Consider the following 24,761-nt stretch of genomic DNA (forward strand, 5'->3'; position numbering starts at 1 on the left):
TTACCTACTTTAAATTATACCTATATAACAACACAACTTTTTTTTTCTCATTTTATTTATGGAATACAATTACTTCACTAATAAATAATATCCTAATATATTCAAAATTTTTTAATTAGCTTGGTCCATAAACAGGCGCAGCCAATTACCATTAATTACCTCATGCGGGCGGGGATGCTGTCCATGACACTCAAACGCCATGGTCCAACAACCCAGCATAACCAAGAGTAGCCATATGTCTGCTTTTCTGTCCAGATACCCTGGGTATTAGGTTAAGTAACACCCATCAGAAAACCAACTCTTTTATTGCACAGCCTTTGTCTAAGAAGTCCTAACTGTGCATAGTAATGAGTTTCCCATGTTTTTGGCTAATATATTCCCCTTACTCTAACTATTAATGTCACGCACCTGACATAGTAGCAGTAGGAACCATTTTTAACATCTTTTGTTATGACTTTGTGTTAAGCTGAGATTTTAAACTATCACCTCCCCTACGATTAGCGGATGCGGTACATGTTGAGCCACATTACCATGCACTGTTGTTCTGTTTGAGCCGCTACATTACATTAACCCTATAAAATAACAGATTGACAATTTAAAAACCTATATCATGTAATAATGAATAATAAAAAAATAATTTGCCGCCAGAATATTTATTTTCTCTAAAAATTGCTTGTCCAGTTTCTAATTAAAAATAGAAGGAGCCTGCCTTAAGCATCAAATTTAACTAATTGGGCGGAGATTTTGTTTAGCTTTTTTTTATAAATAAGAGTTAACTATTTTTTATGATTTAGGTTGACAAAAGTAACATTGTCAGTCAGCAACTAACAATCACAGTGAACAGAGAGAAATCCATTATACAGATCTACTTTCTATCATAAGGTATATATATATTTTTGGGTTTTACTTCATTAATTCAGAGATTGTTAGGGTTAGATCTGTTCTCTGATCTTTAAATGTATAAGTAAAGATGTATAATCCAGACAACTATCTGGTTCCAGTGTTTGGGATTTTTTTATTCTGCTAGCAAATTGCTTTCTCCTCTTTTGTAGCTACTTAGCTGTGTTAATATTTCTGATGCTAGAGTCTGATATTCTGATATTTTTGTGTTATACTTCAGAAATAGTTAGGATTAGATTCTGTTTTCTGATCTATTAATGTATATCCCAAACAACTATCTGGTTCCAGTGATGGGGACTATTTATTCTGCTAGAAAACGACTTTCTCCTCTTTTATAGCGATTTGGGTGGTTTAATATTTCTGATCTATTTGAAACTCTGCAATAGTTAAACTGATTTTCAAATTAAACACAAATAATATTTTACGGGTTTCAACAATTATGGCTTATGACGATTTTAGCGGTGTGCATAACATTTTTCTGCTATATACTTAAGCCGCACAATTTGAATTCTAAAAATGTGCGCATTGTTTGCACAACCTTTAAATCCATAAATCTTCAAAAAATAAGGCCTTTTATACAATTATTTTTCTCAATGCATAATTATTTTTTTAGAATTATTTCTCCTGAAAGACCCTGTAATTTTAGTATGCCGTGCTAATTACTCAATAATTTAATTTTCAACGTCTTTTTGTCCATCTATTGGTTTCCCATAGTGTAGTGGTTAGCGCACTACGCTGTGGTTGGGAGAAACCGAGTTCAAGTCCCAACATAGACTTTGCACTTTTTTGACAAATGCTGTCGCAATTTGTCAGATTATGATCACGCAACCTATTATATGATGCCCTAGGGTTGTAATGGGGGAGATTTGTAGAAAGTTAGGATTCTACAAATCAAGCAGCTCTAACCATGCTTTCCCTCATCCATGCTCCACGTATGAGAGTGCTATTAATTAGGGTGGCTTAATATGGAAAACCTGCCAAAAATCTAAGCCAGGGTGATGAAATAATTGAGTAGCTTCCAAGAGAATTTCGGGTCAGCTTGTTATGTAACATAGAATACAATCAGCTGTGCGATAAGCTTACCAAACTAAGATTGGCCAAAGGATTCCAGTCTCCGTGTGCATCTGAGTCCTAACTTCAGAGAATCATGACTACAACAACAACAACAACAGTTTCTTTTCATTTATTTCAAACTTGGTGATTCCTAATTAGTTAGGTACAATTTAGAAAGCGTAGCAATTCTATAATCGTGGTTAAGTTATACAACCTTAAGAGGGGAGGGGGATAAAACCGTATCAACCTCTGTTTGTCAGCTTTGCTATTTATAATTGTTATCATTCTTGTTTATTACTTTCTTTCTACAATTTTAAAAGCGAAGCTTTCTTACATTTGTCTGTACGTCTATAACAGTAGCTATTATCGTAAATTTAGGCATGTCAAAATTTTTCTGATGATTACTTTAGCAATAAGTAAAGGATCTGTAAAATTGTTAAAAAAGGTAGTTTGTATTAAAATTATTTAGCTTTATTGACAACAACTTGAATATGATTTATACAATTTTACTTGCTTGTCTGACCGTCTGTTTTTTATTGCTTTGCTTCTATTGAAGTTGTCATCCTTTTTTCAGTTTTTTGAAAAACAATATTTTATCATATGTTTTTATTAATAAAAATAATATTTCAGGAGGTTGAGAGAGGATATACCAGCATGATTACCTGTGATATTTGTAACAAGAATTTTACAAAGAAATCACACTTGGTTAAACACAGACGATCTCATTCTGGTGAGAAGCCACACTCATGTGATCAATGTGAAAAGTCTTTCTCAGATAAAAGCAAATTGACTGTCCATAAAAGGATCCATACAGGTGAGAAGCCATACTCTTGTGATCAATGTGAAAAGACATATTCTCAAATTAGTGACTTGACTGTTCACAAAAGAATCCATACTGGTGAGAAGCCATACTCATGTAAACTTTGTGACAAACATTATACCTCTAGTTCAGAGTTAACAAAACATAAAAAATCTGTTAAACATTTAGAAATGATGAAAAGCTGTCTTTCTCTCACTAATTTGGCTGGACACAAAAAGATTCATGTTACCTGTGATATTTGTAACAAGAATTTTAAATATAAATCACACTTGGTTAAACACAGACGATCTCATTCTGGTGAGAAGCCATACTCATGTGATCAATGTGAAAAGTCTTTCTCTGATAAAAGTAAATTGACTGTCCATAAAAGGATCCATACAGGTGAGAAGCCATACTCATGTGATCAATGTAAAAAGACTTTTTCTAAGAAAAGTGATTTGACTGTTCACAAAAGAATCCATACAGGCGAGAAGCTATATTCATGTGATCAATGTGACAAACATTATATCTCTAGTTCAAAGTTATCAAGACATAAAAAATCTGTTACACATTTAGAAATTATGAAAACCTGTAATAATACACCTTTACAATTAGTGGTGAATTGACTGTCCACAAAAGAATCCATACTGGCGAGAAACCATTCTCATGTGATCTATGTGACAAACATTATATCTCTAGTTCAAAGTTATCAAGACATAAAAAATCTGTTAAACATTTAGAAATTATGAAAACCTGTAATAATACAGTTTCGCCTTTTGTATCTATTAATTTAATTAAATGTGAAGAAGTTGATGTCAAAGAAGAAATTAAAGAAGAGGAAATATTTGATGAAGATCCTCTCTCTATCCAGATGAGAGCTGACAATATTGAGGAAAATATTAAACAAGAAGTAGAAGATCCTCTTTCTTGTGAACAGAATTATGATAGAGATAGAATTGATGATATTGATATTGATCACAATAAAATATAACTGGAAAGGTCATATTTGTTATGATATAAATTGCTTTCTCCATTATTTTAGGCTTAAATTATGTTATTTTCTATGGCCTCAATTAATCTTTTTTTACATAATTTTACGTTATTTTGTTTGTGTAAATAAAGTATTTTTCCAATGTAAATATTTTATTTTCAGAATATTATTTAACAAGAAAATGAACAAAGTATAGAAATCAATGATGAAGAGGTTTTCTACAGTTAAAAATTGAAGGTTTTTGTTTTTATCAGCGAAGTAAGCTACTCTACAACTAGGTTCTATTTGTCCTTTCCTGTTTTCTTATACAAACAAATTCTTAACAGACTGGTGCAAATATTCTCAAGTAGATGGCTGCTTTACATTCATTATATGAATAAAATTTTAGTTTAGCTTCAGAATAAAAGTTGCTTTTTATCTAGTATGATATTACCATAAGTCTTTTTAAATCTGTTTTTGATACTTATCATTGGTTATAATTTTGTTGTTGTTAATACACTATGTCTATTCATAAGGACATTATTTAAGATGATTTAGCAAGTTGGGGACGGAAACTCAAAAAACCTATAATTTGATATATGACAACACAAAAAAAAAAAAAACCTGCAAGCCACCCACCTAGCCCGCTGATGTCGGTCCCCGACTTGCTGAAGAAAAAACAAGTTTCTACATCAAAGTAGACCAAAAAAGACCTAAAAACCCCATTTCCTCCGGGTTTTTAATAACTAATATTTTTTAGAATTTTTTTTCATTTAGATGTAGTACCTACATAACTAGGCTTATGTACCAATTTTCAAGAATCTAGCTCAAAATTTAGACCATTTTCCTCACTGTTTAAGTTTAGATGTCATTAAGCCCCCCTCCCCTTTAGCGCCAAAAATTTTTATTTGAATAACATCACAACCCTTTAACAAAAGTATTTACTGGTTCCGTTTTTTTATTAACATTTTAATATTTGAATAACACATTTAAGTAAATGTGCTGAGATGTTGGGAGGTTTTATTTATTAAAAAAAAACAAGAGTTAAATATTGTTTATGATTTAGGTTGACAAAAGTATCATTGTTAGTCAGCAAGTAACAATCACAGTGAACAGAGAGAAATCCATTATACAGATCTACTTTCTATCATAAGGTATTTATATTTTTTTGGGCTTTACATCATTAATTCAGAGATTGTTAGAGTTAGATATGTTCTCTGATCTATAAATGTATAAGTAAAGATGTATATCCCAAACAACTATCTGGTTCCAGTGATGGAAACTATTTTATTCTGCTAGCAAATTGCTTTCTCCTCTTTTGTAGCGACTTAGCTGTGTTAATATTTCCGATCAATTTGAAAATCTGCATTAGTTAAACTATTTTCAAACACACACAAATAATATTTTACCAGTTTTTAACAATTATGGCTTATGACGATTCTAGCGGTATGCATAACATTTTTCTGCTATATACTTAAGCCGCGGAATTTAAATTCTAAAAATGTGCGCATTGTTTGCACAACCTTAAAATCCATAAATCTTCAAAAAATAAGGCCTGTGGAAAAATCTGTTTTAAGGCATGATAATTTGTTAAAATAATCCTTTTTAAATATTTAAACATAAGTGTACCAAATCAGGTTTTCGAAATATATAAACCTTTTATACAATTATTTTTCTCTATGAATAATTATTTTTTTTTTTAATTTTTTCTCCTGAATTTTACTATGCAAAGCTAATTACTTAATAAGTAATTTTCATCGTCTTTTTGTCCTTCTATCTGTTAGAAAGAAATGGAGTGAGGGGAAATGTGAATTTCTCGGCTGCTATTCAAGTTAGACTGTTGTGTTTTTTTTTGTAAAGATTCTCTATCCCAATGAGCATCAAATATTTAATTTACATGGTCTGTTAGTTTGTCGGTATTGCTATAAGATGTATTAAATTTCTAGAAGATACATTCATGATTTTTTGTTATGATAGGAAATCTCAAACCCACTCTCTTATGCTATTCAATGCTGATTTGTAAAAGCACAGCTTTTCTATGAATAAGGTCCGTCCAGAACAGTTTCCCATAGTGTAGTGGTTAGCGCACTACGCTGTGGTTGGGAGAAACCAAGTACAAGTCCCCACATTGACTTTGCACTTGGTTGACAAATGCTGTCGCAATTTGTCAGATTATGATCACGCAACCTTCTCTAAGATGCCCTAGGGTTGTAATGGGGGAGATTTGTAGAAAGTTAGGATTCTACAAATCAAGCAGCTCTAACCATGCTTTCCCTTATCCATGCTCCACGTATGAGAGTGCTATTAATTAGGGTGGCTTAATATGGAAGACCTGCCAAAACTCTAAGCCAGGGTGATGAAATAATTGAGTAGCTTCCAAGAGAATTTCGGGTCAGCTTGTAATGTAACATAGAATACAATCAGCTGTGCGATAAGCTTACCAAACTAAGATTGGCCAAAGGATTCTCACTTCCAGTCTCCGTGTGAATCTGAGTCCTAACTTCAGAGAATCATGGCTACAACAACAACAACAACAGTTTCTTTTCATTTATTTCAAACTTGGTGATTCCTAATTAGTTAGGTACAATTTAGAAAGCGTAGCAATTCTATAATCGTGGTTAAGTTATACAACCTTAAGAGGGGAGGGGGATAAAACCGTATCAACCTCTGTTTGTCAGCTTTGCTATTTATAATTGTTAACAAAACTAGATCTAAAGGTATTGATGCACTGGCCTGCAAAATCTGTTCTGATTTAGAAAAAATCGAAAAAAATGAACTTAACACCCTTTTGTGTCTTAACAATTTAGTTTAGAGTAGAGCGAGTATTCACATAAATCACATTAGAATGACATTAACTAATAACCAATAAGGCAGAATGATTTACATAAACCTAATGATTTTTTTAAAAACCAACTAATGTTCCTTAAAAATTAAAAGGTTTAAAATTCTATTGATTTGTAAAGGATACTTTAATTTGCGTTTTGTCCTAAAAGTATTCCAGATACATCACATGAAAATTATAACACTTTTTATTTTCAACACAGTTTTGTAGCCGTGTTGGAAAAAAAAACTTTTGTAATAGCCAATACTCAATCCTGTTATATTAAACAATTAGGATGCATTTTTATAGTTAATGTAGCTTTGTATTTGTTTACAGTTAGTTTTATGCTATTTTCAGAAGATTTTCTCCTTTATTCATCTTCAAGCACCTTTTTTGCGCGTTTTAGTTGGCTATGTGTGTGCACGTTGTGCACAGTGGGATCTTTTGAAAAAAATCGGGACATCCAAAAAATCTAAAATCGACTTTTATCTATCCTAGGACCTAATAATGGCTGTAAGTAGACAGCTAGAAAAGAAATTTTTAAAAAATATTAATTTTTGGCGGGTTTATGCCATTTTTAAAAAAGGTAGTGAAAAATTTCTTTTCAGTTTTAATGATTTTCCAGATTTTTTTACACAATTTTTTCAAGGCAACAAAAAATACATTTATGTTCATCTTATGAAAAAAAACTTTATTGAGGTACTTTTCAGATACCTGTACCAATGTCTAATTAAAAAAAAAATTTAAAAAAATATTTTTTTGGTAGTGTAAATTGACATTTTGTGAGAAAATTTCACCAAAAATATTAAGATTTTTAACCCCAAAAAATTAGTTTTCTCCATTTTACCCAAAAACGGACAGGAGGCCCCGGGTTTTGCAATAATAATATTAATATACAACATGTATTGTGTATAAAACAGTTTTCACAACCTGGGGCCTCTTGTCCGTTTTTGAGTAATTGAGCATTTTACATTGCATGGTTTGAACAATTTCGTTCTTGTTAATTTTAAATTTTCCCCCGTTAGAGGGGGAAGGAGTCATTTTAGAGCCCAAAGTCATCTCTGCAATATTTTCAAACTTATTAAGGCGGATCTTTCTTGACTTATGCATCATTTGCCTCTGGCGAACCGTTTCGTTGTTATTTGCCGATTTTTAACGATTTTTGCCGTTCTCGCGGTTTTAATGGACATTTAAGGGATAAAGGAGTCGTTAAATAAAGATGACTTAAAAATACTTTTATTTTAGCAATTAAATTTGCTAAATTTCATATGTTCTAAAAAAATTTGTAGTTCTAACTGGTTTTGGTCCAGCAGAAATTCAAATTTGGAGATTAATTATAATATTACAAAAACATTATATACGCATCAGAGAGAGAGAGAGAGAAATATATGTTTGAGAGAGAATATAATTTAAGTAATTATGCTTATATTCTTATACAAACTTTAAATGAAGATAGCTAGACCTAGAATAAAGGTATTAACACAAAATCAAAAGTGTTTTGAAAATTATGTTATTGTTGTTTATATCTGTAAAAAAAAAAATTTGAAAACATTCCTTATAAGTGTCCTATTTTACTTATACTGGACCTACCTAAAAATGCCGGGACTCGAAATGGGTGCACCTGACGCTATATTCTTGTTCACATACATTGTTTGCATTGAAGAAATATTTACATAGACGTTGATTTTGTTAAAATATTCCTATCCTAACTAAAGTTATGAAGTTTTATAGATTTTTTAAAAATAGGGTAGCTTCGCTCCTCAAAAACAGCAAGACGTACTTACCAAATGCACATTAGAAGTTAACAGAGGCAAAATTTAAGTTATTTCCAAATTAAAGCAAAAGAAATTACATCATTTCTTCAAATACAAGCTTATTTATTGAAGTTTACTTTTGTCTACTCTAAATGTCCCGTTTTTTGGCAAAAGATCCCACTGTGTTGTGTTTAGTTTTTAGCTTTTCAAGATTTTTAATTATATATTTTGTTTTAGGTTATTTGTCATCCTCAGTTAATCATTAATATATACCCAACTCTCCTGTACAAAAAGTTAAAACATTGAATCAGGTCCCAAGGTAAGTTTTTGATTTTCTTCTTAATTAAAATTGGTTTTTGGGTTATGAAGAATTTAAGTATCACATAATTAATAGGACTTCTAGATGCTAAGGGCGCAAGACAAATTATTTTAAGTACTACATTGAAATACATAGAAATTTAGGAGCAGAAATAAATATCCTAAGAATAGAATTAAAATTTATAGGTACCTAAGGTATAACCTATCTCAATTATTCCTTTTAGAATTCTTATTGAAGTAAAGATTATAATATCATGAATAATCATACAACAAATTAATATTTTAAAGTTTATCTACACTAATGTTTGTTCTGATGATTCCATTAACAATAAGTAAAGGATCTGTAAAATTGTTAATAGAAAGGTCATTAGTTCTTTTAGAATTATTTAGCTTTACTGACAACAACTTTCACGACTTTCACAGTTTTTATTGACTTTCTGACAGACTGTTTTTTCTTCTTTTGCTTCTATGGAAGTTGTCATCTTAGTTTTAGTTTGAACCTGGATGTTGAATAAACAAATTGGTTATTGAAAATAATGGTTTTAACCTGAATGTTGTGTTTACTTATAAATATTGGAAAAACTAAATTTTCTGTTTTTATTAAAAAAAAATAATATTTTAGGAGATTGAGAGAGGATATACCAGCATGAATACCTGTGATATTTGTAACAAGAATTTCAAACATAAATCTACCTTGGTTATTCATAGGAGGATTCATACTGGTGAGAAACCATTCTCATGTGATCATTGTGAAAAGACATTTAGACAGAGTAGTGATTTGGCTCTTCATAGGAGGATCCACACAGGAGAGAAGCCATACTCCTGTGATCAATGTAAAAAGTCTTTTTCTGATAAAAGCTCTTCTAATAAACACAAAAGAATCCATACTGGAGAGAAACCTTACTCATGTGATCAATGTGAAAAGACTTTTTCTCAAAAAGCATATTTGACTAGACACAAAAGAATCCATACTGGAGAGAAACCATATTCATGTGATCAATGTAAAAAAGCATTTGCACGGAAAGATGAATTGACTCTTCATAAAAGGCTCCATACTGGTGAGAAGTCTTGTGATCAATGTGGAGTATCTTTCACCAATAATAGAAGTTTGACTAACCACAAAAGAATCCATACTGGTGAGAAGCCATACTCATGTAAACTTTGTGACAAACATTATACCGCTAGTTCAGAGTTAGCAAGACATAAAAAATCTCCTGGACATTTGGAAATAATGAAAACCTGTAATAATGCAGTTCCTCCTTCCGTATCTTTTAGTTTAATTAAATGTGAAGAAGTTTATGTTAAAGAAGAAATTAAAGAAGAAGAAATATTTGAAGAGGATCCTCTCTCTATCCAGATGAGAGCTGACAATATTATAGAAAATTTTAAACAAGAAATAGAAGATCCTCTTTCTTGTGAACAGAATCATGATGAAGATAGAATTGATACTATTTTTATTGCTAAGTAAATCTTATTTTAACTGTTAAAAATAGAGTTTGCAATCCGAATCCGGAATCCGTCCAATTTTTGGACAACTTTGGTTAACCAGGATCCAAATCTGGAATAGCGGTTTTGAATTGTTAATTGTTAGGCTAAAATTAGCGTCTTGAGTTTTTTTGGTCCGAATAAACATTATGCCATTATTGGGACAAACAAGCATCAGCATTAAAAATCAGCATGTTTTCAATGGACGTCGTAGAGCAAGGACGTCCAAAGGGGGAGGGGAGTGATTAAAGCCCCCAAAAATTTTGAAAATTTAATTTTAACCCCCCCTTCCCCCCCCCAAAAAAAATTAAAAAGCATTGACTTATATAAATTATAATATACATATATTTATATCAAACTATTGTAGGAATCATCATGCAAAGTTTGAAATTAATAGGACAATGTACATTTTAATTTTTCACAAAGTCATTTTGGCCGCTGAAGGGTTTATAAGTAGGAGAAAAGCTACTGTTAAAATATAAAAAAAGCACAGCTTTAGATTCTTCCTAGTGCCTCGTAAAATTTAATCCCTTAATTTATTTTTTAAAAGGCCTTTAAAAATATTGCTAGAATCCGGAATCCGAAAATCCGGAATCCATAAAAAAAAATAAGAATCCGGTTGAAAAATTGGACGGATGGCCAACCTTAGTTAAAACACCGTAATTGCATCTTTATTTGTTTAAATTCATACTCACTATTAAACACTATTCAAAGTCAAATAACTTTTAGATAAAATCAAAAAAATCCGAGTTTTTTTTAAATTTCAATTGATATGCGAATTTTTTTGTTTAATCCTATCTCCCTTTTTATTTTGCTTAAAAATTATATTTTAAAATGATTTATTTTACTTTAATTTTCTGTGAATAATTTTGATGTTTTTAAGCATAATGACAATAATTAATTTATTGGTTTCTGTGTGAATAAAATATTTATCAAATGTAAATATATTATTTTCAGATAAATATTTATAATACATGAAAATGCACCAAGTATAGATAGCAATGTTATAAAGAAAACTAGTTTCCTACCAATATTGTTTCTAAATGCACAGGTTATTTATTTTTATTCATAATTAATATATTCATAAAAAGGACACGAACCAACTATCCCGTTCCCCAACAAGGACAAAAATCAACACATGAGGCTCCGAATATTTTCATTTATTAGCATAAACTTCATCAGGGTATGGTTATTCATAATTAAGGCTTCACCTTATTGCTGGTTCTAGATATTTCATAAAAGGTTTATTAGTGTAAAATGTACATGTTGCTAATAAAAATATAATTTATTTTGATAATAAGTCTTAATAAGAATTGTCATGTAATATTTAATATTCATATGCCTATTGTCAGTTGATAAATGTGCTAAGTGCTAAGCTGCAAATATTTTGATGAAATAAACTTAAATAAGAATCTTCTTGTTTAGATTTCATATTTCATATGAAAAGCAAATTTACAATAGTGTTGTCTGTCAGTCTTTAATATTAGGATTGTTTTGATCTATGGACAATGACATACATATATGATACATCTTAAAACCATTTTCATGTAATAATGAATAATAAACAATAATTTGCCATCAGAATATTTATTTCAATAACATCACAATAGTATTTACTTGTCCAGTTTCTGTTTAATAGTGGGAGTAGTACGCCTTGAGCATTATAATTATGTAAATGGGCGGAGATGTTGTGCGGTTTTATTTATAAACAAGAGTTAAATATTGTTCATATATTAGGTTTATGATTGTATCAATATCAGTCAGTAACTAACTTTCACAGTGAACAGAGAGGCCATTATACAGATCTACTTTATATTTCAAGGTATCTATATTTATTTGTGCTTTACGTCATTAGATCTGTTATCTGATCTATATAATATTAAACTATTATTTCACAGTTTTCAACAATTTATGCATTATTAAGTAGAGGAAATGTGAAATTTTTTTTTCAATTTTGAAAATTTGAGTACCCCCCCCCCCCCCCCCACAACAACGAACAACTATTTTAGGTTAGGTTATAGGCTAGGGAACCAAGCGCTGCGGCTATGCAGGCAAGAGAGCCGAGCGCTGCGGCCAGGAAAAATATGTACACTTTACTCCTGCTAGCCACCCACCTAGCCCGACTTGCTGAATCATCTTAGATGATATCCTTATGAATAGACATAGTGTATTCAAGGAAAAACCTGAGAAAAAATAATTAATGGTGAGTTTCTACATCAAAATAGACCAGAAAAGGCCTATACACCCCATTAAATTTTACTTACAGTTTGTTTTAGACGTATTCTGTTTAATCAGCTTATTGCTTGTCTTCTAATTCTTAATAATAATTTCAGGATATTGCGAGAATATTTACCAGCATGAAAACCTGTGATTTTTGTAACAAGAATTTTACACATCAATCTCAATTGGTTATTCATAGGAGGGTTCATACAGGAGAAAGGCCATTCTCATGTGATAAATGTGGAAAGACATTTTCTCGTAATGAAATCTTGACTAAACACAAAAGAAGCCATACAGGTGAAAAGCCATACTCATGTGATCAATGTGAAAAAACCTTTGCAACTAGAGGTAGCTTGACTAGACATAAATTGTTTCATACTGGTGAGAAGCCATACTCATGTGATCAATGTGAAAAGACATTTTATAAAAATTGTGATTTGACTAGACACAAAAGAATTCATACTTTCTCATGTGATCAATGTGGAAAGTTATTTACTACTAGTGGTAAATTGACCGTCCATAAAAGAATCCATACAGGAGAGAAACCATTCTCGTGTGATCAATGTGAAAAGACATTTGTAACTAGTAGTAGTTTGACTCAACACAAAAGAAGCCATACTGGAGAGAAGCCATTCTCATGTGATCAATGTGAAAAGACATTCAAATATGGTAGTGCTTTTATTACACACAAAAGGATCCATACTGGTGAATACTCTTGTGATCAATGTGAAAAGACCTTTACAACTAGTAGAACATTGACTGAGCACAAAAAAATTCATACAGGTGAAAAGCCATACTCATGTGATCAATGTGAAAAGACATTTACTATAAAGAATAATTTGACTGTCCACAAAAGGATCCATACTGGTGAATACTCTTGTGATCAATGTGAAAAGACCTTTACAACTAGTAGTACATTGACTGAGCACAAAAGAATACATACAGGTGAGAAGCCATTCTCATGTGATAAATGTGAAAAGTCTTTCTCTACGAATAGTAATTTGAATGTTCATAAAAGAATTCATACAGGTGAGAAATCATACTCATGTAAACTTTGTGACAAACATTATATCTCTAGTTCACAGTTATCAAGACATAATAAATCCCCTGGACATTTAGAAATGATGAAAAGCTGTGATAATAAAGTTCCACCTTCTGTATCTTTCACTTATATGAAATGTGAAGAAGTCGATATTAAAGAAGAAATTAAAGAAGAAATTAAAGAAGAAGAAATATTTGATGAAGATCCTCTCTCTATCCGTATGAGAGCTGACAATATTGATCCTCTCTCTATACGTAAATGAATGAGAGTGTTGTAAATAATTCAATCAGAGCATTGTAAATATTATTTTACTTTCTGATATAAAAAAATCAAAAATATACTTAGCTATTATTCATTTAAAAAACACTTGTAACATCATCTTTATCCAGCCGTTTATGAGAACGAAGTAGCAGGTTTTGTCGTTTTTTCACAGCAGTTTTTCTCTTTATTATTTCTAACCCCTGTGGAGGCCTCTAACCCTGAAGGGCAATCATTAAACCTAACCTAAAATAACCTATCAAAAGCTACTGTGAAAATACGGCGAAATTCTGAATATACTTACTTTACACCTGGGTTTAAAGGATCTCCACATTAATCCTGTCTCCATTTTATTTGACTTACTTGATGTTTGAATGATTTCTTTTTCATAAATAATATCATTTTTGTTTTTTCTGTAGAAAGACAAATTATTAAAATGTTTATTTATCTTGTAGTGTAAATAAAATAATTGTCTAATGTAAATATATTATTTTCAGATTAATTTATAACAAATAAAAATGCACAGCGTATAGATATCAATGAGAAAGAAGTTTTCTACTAATTTTGTTTGCAAAAACTCAGGTTATTCACTTTTATTACTAAAGGTTTTCTATAGTTAGGGTTGGTCAGTCTGTACCTCCGTCCGTCTGTCTGTATTTATGTCCGTATTGGTTAACTCTCTAATCTAGACATTTTAGAATTGTCCTCTTTAACTTTTCATCATGATTCATATAACTGCTATGTAAGATTTAAGATTTAGGAAGCATAGTAACTCTATAATCGTTACAAGAAAGTCCCTGCATTCATCGAAAAATTGCTGATTTTTAACTTTTGACAACAAATTTTAATCTAAAATTATAGCCATTTAAGATTTTAAAAAGCAGAGATTTTTGGTGTAAAGTATAAAAAATTATAGAGCCGGATATCCGGCCGGATAGTTTCAATATCCGGCCGGATATTGAAAATGGCTGGATATCCGGCCGGATATCCGGCCACAGCGGATATCCGGCCCAACCCTAGTTGTAATACAGACATCAAGAATACTATGAATTTTTAAAAATCGTCATTTGACAGATAACGTGATGGGGTAGTGGGGTAAATGTGAACATAAAAGCTGATATTCAAGATAGACTGCTGTTTTTGTTTGTAAAGATTATATGCAAGTTTTAGATTTACCTTTTGTAAAAAGAATTTAATCTGAAAATATTATTTGTTGTCATACTAATCCATTATTAATAGAAGTATTATTTCAGGATATTGTGAGAGGATATTCCAGCATGAATACCTGTGATATTTGTTACAAGAATTTTACATGGAAACACAACTTGGTTAGACACAGAAGGACTCATACTGGTGAGAAGCCATATTCATGTGATCAATGTGGAAAGACATTGACAACTAGTAGTAATTTGACTAAACATAAAAGAGTCCATACAGGTGAGAAGCCATTCCCATGTGATCAATGTGAAAAGACATTTTCTCAGAATATCACTTTGATTCAACACAAAATGATCCATACTGGTGAAAAGCCATTCTCTTGTAATCAATGTGATAAGACATTTTCTCATAATTTATATTTGACTATTCACAAAAGAATACATACAGGTGACAGACCATTCTCTTGTGATCAATGTGAAAAAACATTTGCACGGAAAGAAGGTTTGACTAACCACAAAAGAATCCATACATGTGAGAAACCATACTCATGTAACCTTTGTGACAAACATTATTTCTCTAATTCAGCATTAGCATATCACAAAAAATCCCCTGGACATTTAGAAATGATGAAAACCTGTAATAATACAGTTCCAACTTCTGTATCTATTTGTTTAATTAAATGTGATGAAGTTTATATCAAGGAAGAAATTAAGGAAGAAGAAATATTTGAAGAGGACCCTCTCTCTATTGAAAAATGTAAATGAATGAGAGTGTTGTAAATAATTTCATCAGAGAATTATAAATATTATTTTACAAAATTCAAATGCACAACATAATTTATCATCCAATTTCAAAAATATATCCGTAACATCTCTTCTTTATCTTATTACTAAAAGCATTGCCCCTTGCCTATAAGGGATTTTTTTCTCAGTTTAATATTATATTTAATATATTGACCATGTATACATACATAAAGAGAGACATCCTATTAGTTTATAATATAAGTTTAGTGGTTAAATTAGATTTGATTTATTGATAATGACAAATATTCGGTTTTTAATTTGACAACATGTTTCCATAATGTAGAATAAATAATGTAAAATTAACTAAGCATTTTTTTATGTTTTTTTTAGTTTAAGACAAATAATTTATTTATATATTTGTTATTTTATTTTATCATTTTAGCATTGGATTCCATGCTAAAGTAGGGAGAAAAAATAAAAAATGTGTGTGAGGGGTAAAAATATTTTTTCCATTTTTTTGGGGAAAAACTCGAAAAATATGCGGTATGGGTAAAAAAATGAATGCAATAAGAATAATAAAATATTTTTTCATATTTCCTCTCTCTTTAGGGTAAAAACTAGGGGTGGGGGAATAAATAAAATAATTTACAGCCGGGAAATAAAATTTATTTATTAGGAGTTACTTTTGATACATTACATAATTCTGCCATCATATTGAAAATGCAATTGATAATGCTAAGAAAAAAATCATTATTTTAAAATGCTTAGCTGGTACCAACTGGAGCTGCGATAAAAAAACAATAATCAATCTTCAGAAGTGTATTGGAATATGGCAGCTAGATTTGGGCTCCTATAATTTCTCCTCATCTCTGGAATAAACTACAAATAATTCAAAATCAAGCACTGAAAATTGCCACTAGATGCCTAAAAATTGCAAGTTTGGACCATATCCACCAAGAGACCAAGGTTCTACCTATCCAACCCCACGCCATGCTACTGACCAAACAGTTCCTGCTTACCAACCATCTACCTGGACACCCTGGACAAAAACATCTTGACAGACCACCACCACCAAGAAATATGAAGAAAACCATCCTTCACTATAAAGACAACATTCAACAATGCCTTCCAGTAATTGACAAACCCAGCCACAAAGCTGGACTAAAACATCTACACACAACTGCAGTAAACAGAACCATCCCCAATTATGCTGATAATAGAGTTCTGAAACGGAAAGCACCACCTCAAAATACAGAGGAAGAAAGTCTGCCCAGAAAAGTCCGTACAGAATTATCCAGACTTCAGTCTGGATTTAGCAGAAAATTAAATGACTACAGAAACAGACTTGATCCAACCATACCTAATACCTGCCCCCTCTGCAATAACTCTCCACATCTGCCCCAACAACCTAACAACATTTACCCCCACAGATTTATGGAATAAGCCTAAAGAATGGGCTTCATTCCTGCAACTTGATGACAACCTGATAGAAGAGAGAATGTGGCTACAATCATCATCATAAAGGATGTGCCAATTAGCAAGATTATTAGATACAGACAGACACACAGAGATACTGTTACTTTGATATAAGAATACCAAACCATTACTTTGATAAATTAATTAAATAAAAATATTTAATCTTTATTTTATCTAAACTAACAAATTTTTAAAAATCTAAAATTTACAATATTAAAGAATATTGCGTCACTTTTGAATAAATATGTCTGACAACAGTGATATGAAAGTTCCAAGTTTCCGTAGCTGCAGGTATAATTTCATCCGGAGGCAACACAAATCCTAAAATTAGTATGAAATCAGGAATTAAGTAATATGTTTAGCCAATAAGCGAAATAAACCTAAAATAATATCTGGGGGCAGATAAAAAGGTCACCTTTACTACAAAGCTTTGCCTACTAAAATCATGAAAAATTATTACTTTTTCGAACATATTTAATTGTTTGTAAAAGATGATAAGAAATTTTCAAATGGGACCTCTTAAGCACTAGAATCCCAAACCTTTATTTTTTTAATAAATTGAAAATAAGGAAAGGGATTAGATGTTTTCTATGCCTAACATCAGTACCTTACCTGACCTAAAGTAAGAAAAAAATATAAAAATGCACCTCCACCCCCTAATTTTGAATTTATTTCGAAATTAGGGGAAGTTCTTTGCACTTCTTGGCACTTTTAAGGAAAGCCCCCTAAAAATTGTACATGTTTATAACGGTCTTAAAAAACCAAATAATTTTGATGAATTTTATTGAAAATTAAGCAAAGGTTATAAAATGCACAATCTAATTTTATCAAAGCCTTGAAAGTTAGGGTCCAAAAGTAAAAGATTCAGGGACAAGATTAATTGACTGTTTATAATATAACTAGCGGCTACGCCCCTAGAGGCCTCTAGTGGCACTTTGAATGTTTTTTTATTTAAAATATCTAATTATTACAGAAATAATTGGTTTATGTTTCGTTGGAGTCTCTTTTTCGAGAGGGGTAATTTTTTTCTAGGGGCGATTTCTCCTGATAGGGTGGTGGTACCCTCCCCCAAAATAGTTATAAACCTTACCGGGACTTATGAGAAGCTACCCTGTTAAGGAGGTCCCGATCGGTTCAGTGGTTAGCGAGATCCTTCGCTACAAACAGACAAACACACAAACACACAAACACACAAACACACAAACAAACAGACAGACATCGTTCTACTTTGTATTATAGATAGCAACATGTACAAATAACAGGAAAGTATTTCTAAAACATATTTTTTAATCAGAAGGGAAAATGATTTATTTCTGGTTAAACCATCTGACTATAACTTGAAAAAATGCCATAATAATATGGTCCAATATTCATTTGCTTTCGTCCGTGGATAGTACCGTTTATTGTATATTTGTACCTTTTCTTCTAAGCTCCATAGCAAACGCATAAGGTATGTTGGCCACTCCATATGCCCAATCCATAGAAGTACCACTAGCAGGGTACATCAAACAAGGTACACATCCTATCTACATGCGGTAATAGATATAAAATATGTAGATATATTGACAGGGTAAAATTTGCAGTCAATTAAAGGTGTTGCAATGGACCTTATTTGGTCCAATAGGGTGTAACTTTATTTGAGTAGATAAAAATCTGGTGCTACATCCAAGTAATGATATATAAAATTATGCAGCATGCATATTATAAGGACATATTTATAATTTTTTACCTTAAACTTTTACTCTAGTCAAAATTGTATTTTGATGAGAGTAAGCTACTCTATAGTTCACTTTGTTAGAAGCAACGCTACACTATAATTCTCTTTGTATGTTTGTTCGTTGGTCACTCCAAAACGCTTTGGTAGATTTGTGGTTTTCTTAACTGATATTTAAGATTGAGGTCTGCTTTTTTGTGTTAAGATTACTTATACCAATGAGCATCTGGTATATGATTTACTTTGTCAAATTAATATTGAAAAATATAAAAAAAAATCTCCGTGTCCATACTCCAATGTAAAATATCCACATTGTTGATGATAAAACTGCATACTTTTATATAATTCTAGGAAATGTCTCTAATAAAAAGCTTACTTTCCATTCTGTTTGCATAGCATCTCTACCCATCACTGCAATATTGTATAGTTCAGAGTAGTTAGGAGCAGGGTCTTTAGTGTATGACCAGGGAAGCAGGATCATTTCCCCAGCACTGTGCAGAGTGTTAAAGAATATAAGCTTTCCCTGCACTGACAGTAGGAAGTCCCTCACATTTCTTGTCTCAACCTGTAGTTTTAAACATTTTTTATAAATACCAGCGGTTGCGCCCCTAGCATCGGTTGTGCATTATGAGCCAAAAGAAGAGGCAGAAAAGTAGTCTAAAATAATCTCATGGCTTTAATATTAAGTAAAATAGTCTAAAATCATCCCGGGACATATGTAAAGCTACTTAAAAAGGACAACTCAATCAGTTCAGTAGTTTTTGAAATATTAATCTTGAAGAACCCAACATTTTTGTATTATAGGATTAATAAAGACACTAGAATGTCCATTTAAAATATTTTTGGGTGTTTTTATACTATGGGCGATTTCTCTTGGAGAGGGTGGTGGTACCCTCCCTTAAAATAGTTAAACATTTCCAAGACCTATGCAAAGCTGTATTATAAAGGAGAACTATATCGGTTCAGTGGTTAGCAAGACCCTTCCATACAGACAGACAGAAAAAGATCCTGTTACTTTTATTTAATGATATATGTACCTCAGAGAAAGGTTTAGGACCACGATAATTTTGACTGCACATGTTACTAGAGCTTCCTCCATCATTCCAATGGAAATCCCAGTTTCTGTTGGCATCCACTCCCTAGGTAAAGTCGTGTGTTGTTTTACTCAGGGATCTCAAGGGATAAGACAAAGGAAGATTGATTAATGTTAATCCCCAATATTGATGATTAACAAAATTGCCCCCTCTGTAGATTTAAATTGTTAGTTGAAAAATTGGGAAACTACTAGTTTCAAACAAACCAATCAAAATTGAAGAATAGTTATTTCTTGCATTGTATTATAAACGGCTTTCCACGGATATAGAATGTACAATAATAAAATTAAAACCAGTTTTTTAGCCCCAAGGTGCTGAAGGCACAGGCTAAAAAACAGGTTTTAATCTTATGATTGTACATTTTTATATTCGTAGAAAGCTGGATATAATACGATGCTAGACATAGATTTTTCGTGTGGATCAGAACCGGTTCCTATCCACCGGATTTGAATGAATACGAGAATAGTTATTTCTCGTATCGTATTATAAACGGCTTTCCGCGGATATAGAATGTACAATTATGAGATTAAAACTAGTTTTTTTTAGCCCCGAGGTGCCGGAGGCACAGGCTAAAAAAACTGGTTTTAATCTTATGATTGTACATTTCTATATTTGTAGAAAACTGGGTATAATACGATGCTAGACATAGTTTTTTCGTATGGATGAGAACCGGTTCCTATCCACCGGATTCAAATGAATACGAGAAATGTTATTAAACAATTTTGCCATCGATTAATGTGATTAACTTTGGGAAGTGTAATTTATAGTCTAATGTCCACTCTCTCCCTAGTTTTATCCACAAAGTTTAATTGATTAAGTCCTTGGAAAATGATTAAAAGAAAGGGTAGTTTCGACAACTTTGTTATCAAATGATTTAATAGTCCTTAATTGTTTCATAATATGATAATTATTCTTCCTACTTGACATACCTTGCAACCTGTTTTATTATTGCCATTGTCAGATCTTGTTTTACGCCAAAATCTATCCGTTGTTCGTGAGAAAGCATATCCATCTGGGTTGAAACAGGGCAGAATGTACCTAGAGCATGATTCTTAAAGATCCATAAGGAGCAAAACTTAAAATAATCATGAAATCTTTCTCACACACTTTTATATTTTAAATATATATATTTTGTAGCATGACATATGGATAAAGTAAATAGCATACTGGATGCATATTGGTATAGGGGATCTTTACCAAAAAAACATCAGCTTTCTATCTTGAATAGCAGATGAGAAAATCTCATTTATCCCAATACCATTGCGGACTGACTAATGGACAGTGAAAGTGAATTTTAGAATTGAAAAATTACCAGTCCAGGTTTTCAGTGAGGTCAGGATGTTTATAATCATTCTCCACAAGCTCTTTGATAATCCAGGTAGCTGTGGCAGGTGCTATCCATTCTCTGGCATGAATACCTCCGTCTATCCACACGGCTGGCTTGGCCCCACATCCTCCGCGACAGATGCGGACAATTCTCATGTCCCGACCTTCATAATGGAAATAGAATATACGTGGACATATTGAAAATTTAGGTTGCTAACATTAACATATTTTATCAGTCAGTTTGTTCATCCAGTAGGAAGGAAGGGGGTGGATAGTGGGTATTATTATTTTAGCCAACTGCGAGTTTCACTTTATTAGAGTACATAAAAATCTGGTGCAAAATCCAAGTAATAATATATCAATTACCTTCGTAGGATTTTCCAATAGATTGAGTAGTTACAAAGTCATATTTTGTCTGCAGGTAATCCAGGTATGAGTAGATGTTCTCCAGAGGATGGTAGTCAGTCCAGGTCATGTTGTGTCCTCCACCAGAATTTGGAATCAGAAGTCTTGACCCAACCTTTCAGAAAAAGTAAATTAACAAACATAAGAACTGGCAGTTTAAACTCATTTTTAAGAAAAAGTTTTTTACATTTTGGGTCAGTCTGTTGGTACGTCCACTGGATTAAAACGGATTCTGAGCCATACTGAAAAATCCTATATAGAATATTATTACAGACAATTTTCTTCAAATAGTATAATACAAATCACAATATCAATTCCAGTTTTGTTAGCCCAAGCAATCGGCCCCTCAGGGCTAACAAAACGGGTATCAATTAGTATCGTATTATATTTACCTTTTCTAAGTTGATCAACTGTTGAACATCAGATATAATAACTTCATGTTTGATACCTCTAGTTGACAGTTTATTCTCAAATATTCTCTCATTCTCAGGAGAAACCATAATTTCAACTGGCTCTCCCTTCTTTAAATCTGTCCAGAAATCATAGTTTTCCTGTGACTCAAATGATTGGATAAAATCGACTTCATCATTGTTTTTAGGATATGATCGATATACTTTGAAATCATTGTAAGATTTAGCTCCTGGAAGATCGGGATTTTTATATGCTGTAACTTCAAGTGCTAAAATAAGACAGCTCCAGAACAGAAAAGTGTTCATTTTTGATATTGTTAATCCAGCATTATTTTCTCTGAATTTATAAGTTGACTATATTTTTTAAAGGTTTAAATTATGATATCATTTAAAAAATTTAGCTTAGGTAAATTCTTATATATTTATTACAGTAGTAATAGCTTTTCTATAATTCAGTTTGCTATACAACTTACTTTGTCCGTTTGTCCATATATGTTTTTCTTGTGTATTGCTAATTTTAGATGTTGTCATCCTTGTTAGTAATCTATAATACAAAGTAGAACGATGTCTGTTTGTCTGTTCATTTGTCTGTCTGTCTGTAAGTCTGAAGCTTAAGATCTCTGTAACCACTGAACCGATTTGGCTCCCCTTTACAGGGAATATACCTTCTGGTCCTGTGATGGTTTTAAGCTATTTTCCTGGGGGATGGGACACCCTACCCCCCCCCCCTCTCCCAAAAAATCATATTTTTTTAAAACTAAAATTAATAATTCCAAAATACAAATTCTGTTGTCAAAATCAACCTTCCCTTCCTCCAAGTGCCCCTGGAGGCCTCTAGGGTTGTATTCGCTATTACAAATATATAGTATTATGTCACTTCTGCTAAAATCTATTAAACTTAGAGACAAGTGTTAAATTAATTCACGACTAATAAAATGATATCAAAAATTGAAGGTTACAAGAAAACTGAATACTCATTAATTTAACAATTTTTATTCATGAATACAAGTGTTTAATTTATGACATTTTTACAGTTTCGGTGCAAAATGTAAAATTTAATTTAAAAAATCATATTACACAATTGCAAGTAATGAATTAATATTATTCTAAAAACTATTTCTATTGTTTTACAAATTTATTTTCCTTTTTTAAAACTTTTTATCCCAACGTATTGTAGGGAGCTTTCGTGAGTGCTAAAATGAAAAATTATAACTTTTAGCCAGTTTAACTAGCCCTGGAAACTAGTACTAATAATATGATTTTTTATCTTAATATTCATGTAAAAAATTTTGTAATACCATGCTATACTTGATTTTTCAGTATGGCTGAAAATTGGTTATAATACATCGGATCTCTCATTTAGTTGTGTCATTAAAAATATTTTATATAGAAATTACAATTTAATACTATATTCAGACGAGGTGATTTTTAAGAAGAATACATTCTATATAAATATATTTTTATTGTTTGTTTTGTTTCAGAGGCTAGGAACGAAGCCTCTGGTATGCAAATAAATTGTTTCTTCCTTCTTGCATTATAATGTATAAAACTTTTTAAGCTTTTCATTATTACTCGATAATTCTATTCTTTCTTCTAACTTTTTACAAAGTTTTTGTATATTATGATGAATTTACAAAAGTTTTAAAGTTAATGGAGCAAAGCTTTTCAAAAGAAGATGTATGAAAGACAGTTTCCTGCGAATAGTAACATAAAAAATATAAGTTTAATTCCGGTTTTGTAGGTCCAGTGGGGCCGAATGTCCGTACCAACAAAATTGGTATTTTTTCTTTTATTGTTTGGTAAAATTTGTCTTTAAGCGATGCCAGTTTTTTCAACACGGCTCAGAACCGGTCCTAATATGAGTATGAAAACAGAATTTTTAAAAATATTTATAACGACCTTCTAAACAAATCACTCTAATAGCTGCATAACGTTTCTAAGATCTTACTGGTCAAGAAATAAGGGATAATGTTTAAACTTGCATAATTTTATATGATTTAAAATTTAGATTGCTGTTTTTGATAAATTTTTCCTAGATTGATGTAATCGATGTATATTATTACCTAGATGTTGCATCAGATTTTCATGTACTCTAATAAAGTGATACTTGCAGCTGGCTAGAATAACGAACCTCCACGCAACCCTTCATACCAACCCTATTGTCCATTGTAGCTGCTGCAGGCACCGCATTTAAGACATTTACATTGGACCATAAAAATTGTAGACTAATTTAAAAACAGTATTTAGGTAGTAGGTAGTCAAATTTTTTAATTAAAAGTGACACTTTTCTACATCTAGGGTCAGTCCGTTCATCCCTACGTCCATAACAGATAGCTCTTATCGTTAAATTATGCACGAAAGAATTGTTATATTGATTTTAAACTTGGCATGATGTTCCTGTAACTGTTTTCTTTGTAACATTATTTGAATTATTTCGATTCTATTTTTTTTCATTGGATCTTTGGGACATTTATTGAATTTTGACCGGTTGGTTCATTAAGTTCAGTGTCATAGCGTTTCAGCCACTAATTGTAATCTAGGGAAGAAGATATTTTGTTTATTGTCATTTTAGAAGTACATCAATTTATCAGCCATTGTCTTATCTCTGTAGATCTTCTTAAAAAATCTAAATGCACTTTGACTTTAAAATAGCATTTAATTTAAAGATATAAATTACTTATGATAGGTTTGTCTTTTTTATTTAACTCTAAAATTTATTTTGGCAAGTGTTGCCAAAAAGTTTTGCTAAAGTTTACCACTATTCATTTAGGTTGCGACTTCGTTTCCGCATATTTGTAAAATAATCATATGTTTA

At 31.5% G+C, this 24,761-nt stretch overlaps 1 protein-coding gene and 4 long non-coding RNA genes across 6 annotated transcripts; 4 read left to right on the top strand and 1 right to left on the bottom strand.

The window, feature by feature from the left end:
- Nucleotides 1-236: 236 nt before the first annotated feature.
- Nucleotides 237-3,907, top strand: LOC145314663 (uncharacterized). Its single transcript, XR_013877838.1, has 2 exons — nucleotides 237-882; nucleotides 2,584-3,907. It is a non-coding gene; the product is annotated as an uncharacterized LOC145314663 (long non-coding RNA).
- LOC145314661 (uncharacterized) lies at nucleotides 3,904-10,233 on the top strand. The gene is made up of 3 exons (XR_013877836.1): nucleotides 3,904-3,980; nucleotides 4,789-4,876; nucleotides 9,238-10,233. It is a non-coding gene; the product is annotated as an uncharacterized LOC145314661 (long non-coding RNA).
- Nucleotides 10,234-11,055: 822 nt separating this feature from the next.
- On the top strand, nucleotides 11,056-14,118 carry LOC145314665 (uncharacterized). The gene is made up of 3 exons (XR_013877840.1): nucleotides 11,056-11,151; nucleotides 11,838-11,922; nucleotides 12,434-14,118. It is a non-coding gene; the product is annotated as an uncharacterized LOC145314665 (long non-coding RNA).
- LOC145314664 (uncharacterized) lies at nucleotides 14,116-15,884 on the top strand. The gene is made up of 2 exons (XR_013877839.1): nucleotides 14,116-14,202; nucleotides 14,874-15,884. It is a non-coding gene; the product is annotated as an uncharacterized LOC145314664 (long non-coding RNA).
- Nucleotides 15,885-17,141: 1,257 nt separating this feature from the next.
- Nucleotides 17,142-22,297, bottom strand: LOC145315316 (carboxypeptidase B-like). 2 transcript variants are annotated; one of them, XM_080155331.1, is made up of 8 exons: nucleotides 21,929-22,297; nucleotides 21,498-21,651; nucleotides 21,118-21,295; nucleotides 20,735-20,843; nucleotides 19,749-19,850; nucleotides 19,088-19,276; nucleotides 18,415-18,523; nucleotides 17,142-17,318 (listed from the first exon to the last, which is right to left on the bottom strand). In XM_080155331.1, exons 1-8 carry the CDS (start codon nucleotides 22,250-22,252, stop codon nucleotides 17,203-17,205), a joined length of 1,281 nt encoding a protein of 426 aa, XP_080011457.1. In that variant the 5' UTR covers nucleotides 22,253-22,297; the 3' UTR covers nucleotides 17,142-17,202. The 2 variants fall into 2 exon arrangements, with proteins under 2 accessions (XP_080011457.1, XP_080011458.1); XM_080155332.1 differs by lacking the exon at nucleotides 19,088-19,276 and having other exon boundaries at nucleotides 17,148-17,318.
- Between the last annotated feature and the right edge of the window lie 2,464 nt (nucleotides 22,298-24,761).

Source organism: Acartia tonsa, chromosome 3 (assembly GCF_053477335.1).
Source record: "Acartia tonsa isolate MP-2025a chromosome 3, ASM5347733v1, whole genome shotgun sequence".
NCBI lineage: Eukaryota > Metazoa > Arthropoda > Copepoda > Calanoida > Acartiidae > Acartia > Acartia tonsa.

What these genes read in the sequence shown, in the direction of transcription:
- LOC145315316 (XM_080155331.1), bottom strand. Translation starts at nt 22,252, where the DNA reads ATGAACACTTTTCTGTTCTGGAGCTGTCTTATTTTAGCACTTGAAGTT. An exon ending in TATTGGAAAATCCTACGAAG is followed by an intron (nt 21,296 to 21,497) that starts GTAATTGATATA and finishes TCCATTATGAAG; the next exon opens with GTCGGGACATGAGAATTGTC. An exon ending in CTATGCAAACAGAATGGAAA is followed by an intron (nt 18,524 to 19,087) that starts GTAAGCTTTTTA and finishes TACCGCATGTAG; the next exon opens with ATAGGATGTGTACCTTGTTT.